This window comes from Pteropus alecto, unplaced genomic scaffold (assembly GCF_000325575.1).
Source record: "Pteropus alecto unplaced genomic scaffold, ASM32557v1 scaffold88, whole genome shotgun sequence".
Taxonomy (NCBI): domain Eukaryota; kingdom Metazoa; phylum Chordata; class Mammalia; order Chiroptera; family Pteropodidae; genus Pteropus; species Pteropus alecto.
In genome coordinates this window covers 18,926,300-18,928,966 of record NW_006494611.1, presented here as the reverse complement: position 1 = coordinate 18,928,966, position 2,667 = coordinate 18,926,300, and the positions used below count along the sequence as shown (strand labels likewise).

Below are 2,667 nucleotides of genomic sequence, written 5' to 3'. Positions count from 1 at the left end.
CCCCCGCGCCCTTTCCCCGCCCCTGAGCCCTCCCCATAGGACTTGGGCTCTGGGCAAGTTCAGTCCTTAAATTGAACCCAACCCTGTCCAGCCTCCTGTCACCCCTCCCCGGGAGGGAGCCTCCAGCAGCCCCAATGAGCATGCCCCATGGCCTGAGTCTCAGAGTCGCCTCAGGGAAGCTCCCAGGTTCCAGGATGGGCAGGGTGCTGTCCCATCGAGGGTACCCCCACAGGGGTGTGTGCAAAGCAAAGACAGCACGACTGCAGCCGAGTGTAGAGTGACCAAGTTAACAGGCGAGAGAAAACTTTCTGTGGTCTCTTTCCCCACCCCCATGCCACAGGGGCGCGTCTCCCAGAGGAGCTCGCCTTTCCCAGCCCGGCTGAGACAAGCACAGCACGTGATGGGCAGAAATAAAAATAAACACTTCCCATTCCCCGGCCTCAGGGGCCACCCCCACTCCACTCTGTGCACAACCGAGCAGCCCTGCACTGACCAGCCCCTGCAGCTGTAGCCGGAGCCCCCAGTCCCTGAACTGCCGCCCGGATGGACACCCGGGCCCACCCGCCGGGAGCGGTGGCCTTCGCCCTGGCCCTCCGCGCTGTGCTGCGCCGCACCCTGGCGCCTACCTTTCGGATTTGGTGAACTTCCGGAATGCCTGTCGAAGGTCGTGGAAGGACCTGTACGTCTGCGGCTCAGCAGAGATGCCCTGCGCCCGGGTGGTGCGGGGGCCGATGTGCGTCGAGGGCACTGGCAGCACCGACTGGCATTTGTGAAGCTTCCTCTTCAGCTCCTGGATTTCCTCCTCCTTCTCTGACAGCCGCTTCTCCAGCTCTTTGATCCTCTCCTCCTTGAGCATGAGTATCTTGGCAAAGTCTTCCTCCAACTCGCTCATTTTTTCCCTGAGCCCCTCTGCAAAACTTTTTCTCCGGTGGCGGTGGCGGTGGCGGCGGCTGGGACAACAGCCGAGCGAGGCTAGCGCAGAGTAAGTGAGTGAATGGGGCGCTAAGTACCAGCGCGCAGCAGAGAGCTGCCCCTAATGCGGAGCGAGGAGCCGCTTTCTTCGATCCACTTCTGCTGAATGGACTAAACGCACGGAGGGGAGGATGAGAAGTCTAAAAGGGCTGAGAGGAGGAGAGGCAGAGTGCTAATCCCTAGCCTCTCTGGGGAATAGGTGATTATCTTTCATTGAGAAACCAATTAGAGCTGCCCTTCCTCCCCTGAGACCCCCTCTCCCGCCCCCCTTTCCCAGTCACTCTGTGAGAATACCGCGCGCACGCGCCACCCCACCAAGAGCCCTGTTCCTAGTTGGGAGGGTTGAACCAGAAAGCCTGGTATCACCCCATCACACAATAATCACTCTTCCACGCTATATGGTACCAAAGGAAAGGGGTGGGGTAGAGGTAGGGGGGAGCTTTGTGCCACTTGATCCTTGAAATAGCAACAATTACCATGTGATCTGACAGATGACGCAGGGCTTGTAACTGGAACCTAAAGACTTGTGTGTGTGTGTGTGTGTGTGTGTGTGTGTGTGTGTGTGTGTGTGACATTGCATAAATATTAAACTGTCTTTAGACAATAACCTGCATAAATCTTTGTTTTCAACTTTCTCTTCTGCTCTAAATGATAAGGTAGAGTTCATATATGTGTTTCTTACTGCGAAGTCCTGTGATTGTGACCCCACCAAGAATGACAGGATAATAGCTGTTCCAAGCTTTTCAGCGTAAAATTTTACTGGAAATAGTGAACTAAAATTGTTAGTGGGGAAGTTGGATGAATATGCATATGGTAATGAGCCAAATGTTTACAAGAAAGAGAAAGGCCATGCCTTAGCTGTAAACTTTTTAGAGTCTGGATTTTATTTCATCTGCTACAGTTGAAATTTGTATATTGAGCATGGTTGTGAAGTGGTGGCTTCCAGCTAAATTGCTGCCTCACCCTACCAGTTTCAGATTTGGGGAAAAATTGTGTCTGTAACCCAGATTTCTCCCTCACCTGAGCATCCATCACCTCATCCTAGGAGAATGAGATTTTTCTACCCATTTAGGCCTGAGTATTTGTTAATTCCTACGCTTTTTATTTTTAATACGTATATGCCACAGGGAATATTTTTTTCATAACATAAATCACTGTTTAAGAGTTTGTCTGGGTATGTGGGAGGAGCATTTTTCAGGTAATGATCAACAAATTAATAAATCTTTTTGTAAAAGGAAAAAAACTAAATCCAAATTAAGATGACAAAGATTCTCTCTGAAATAGTAACTTCCCTTAAAAAAAAATCAATATATAATCACTGTCTACTTATAAAAAAAATCTTCTACCTTCTACTGTCTGAAACACAAAGCAAAAGGAGGTACATATTTTGGTTTATATATAAATCCTAAAATATATTTTATTCTGGAGATTTCTCTATTATTTACTATTAGTTATAATCATCTGATTATTTTAAGTTAAAAACATTTCAAACGACATCTAAATTTCTTAATCGCACCCGATGCTGAAGACTGACTTTGTCTACTCATATTTGAGAAAGAGCTATCTTGATAGTTACTATTCTGCTGCTTCTAAATATGAACAATTTAATCTGCTATAATCCTTTTAGAAATACTAAAAATAATTGACATTTTAAAATAATACATTAGAAAAAAACTTATTACATTCAATAATCTA

The 2,667-nt window shown here is 47.4% G+C and overlaps 1 protein-coding gene across 1 annotated transcript in view; it reads right to left on the bottom strand.

Moving 5' to 3' along the window:
- Positions 1 to 1,114, bottom strand: part of PRKG1 (protein kinase cGMP-dependent 1) — a 1,107,428-nt gene extending 1,106,314 nt beyond the window's left edge. Inside the window, exon 1 of the mRNA XM_006925986.1 lies at positions 627 to 1,114. Coding sequence (XP_006926048.1) covers positions 627 to 892 — 266 coding nt within the window. The 5' untranslated portion in view covers positions 893 to 1,114. The remainder of the gene's footprint in view (positions 1 to 626) is intronic.
- Positions 1,115 to 2,667: the final 1,553 nt, after the last annotated feature.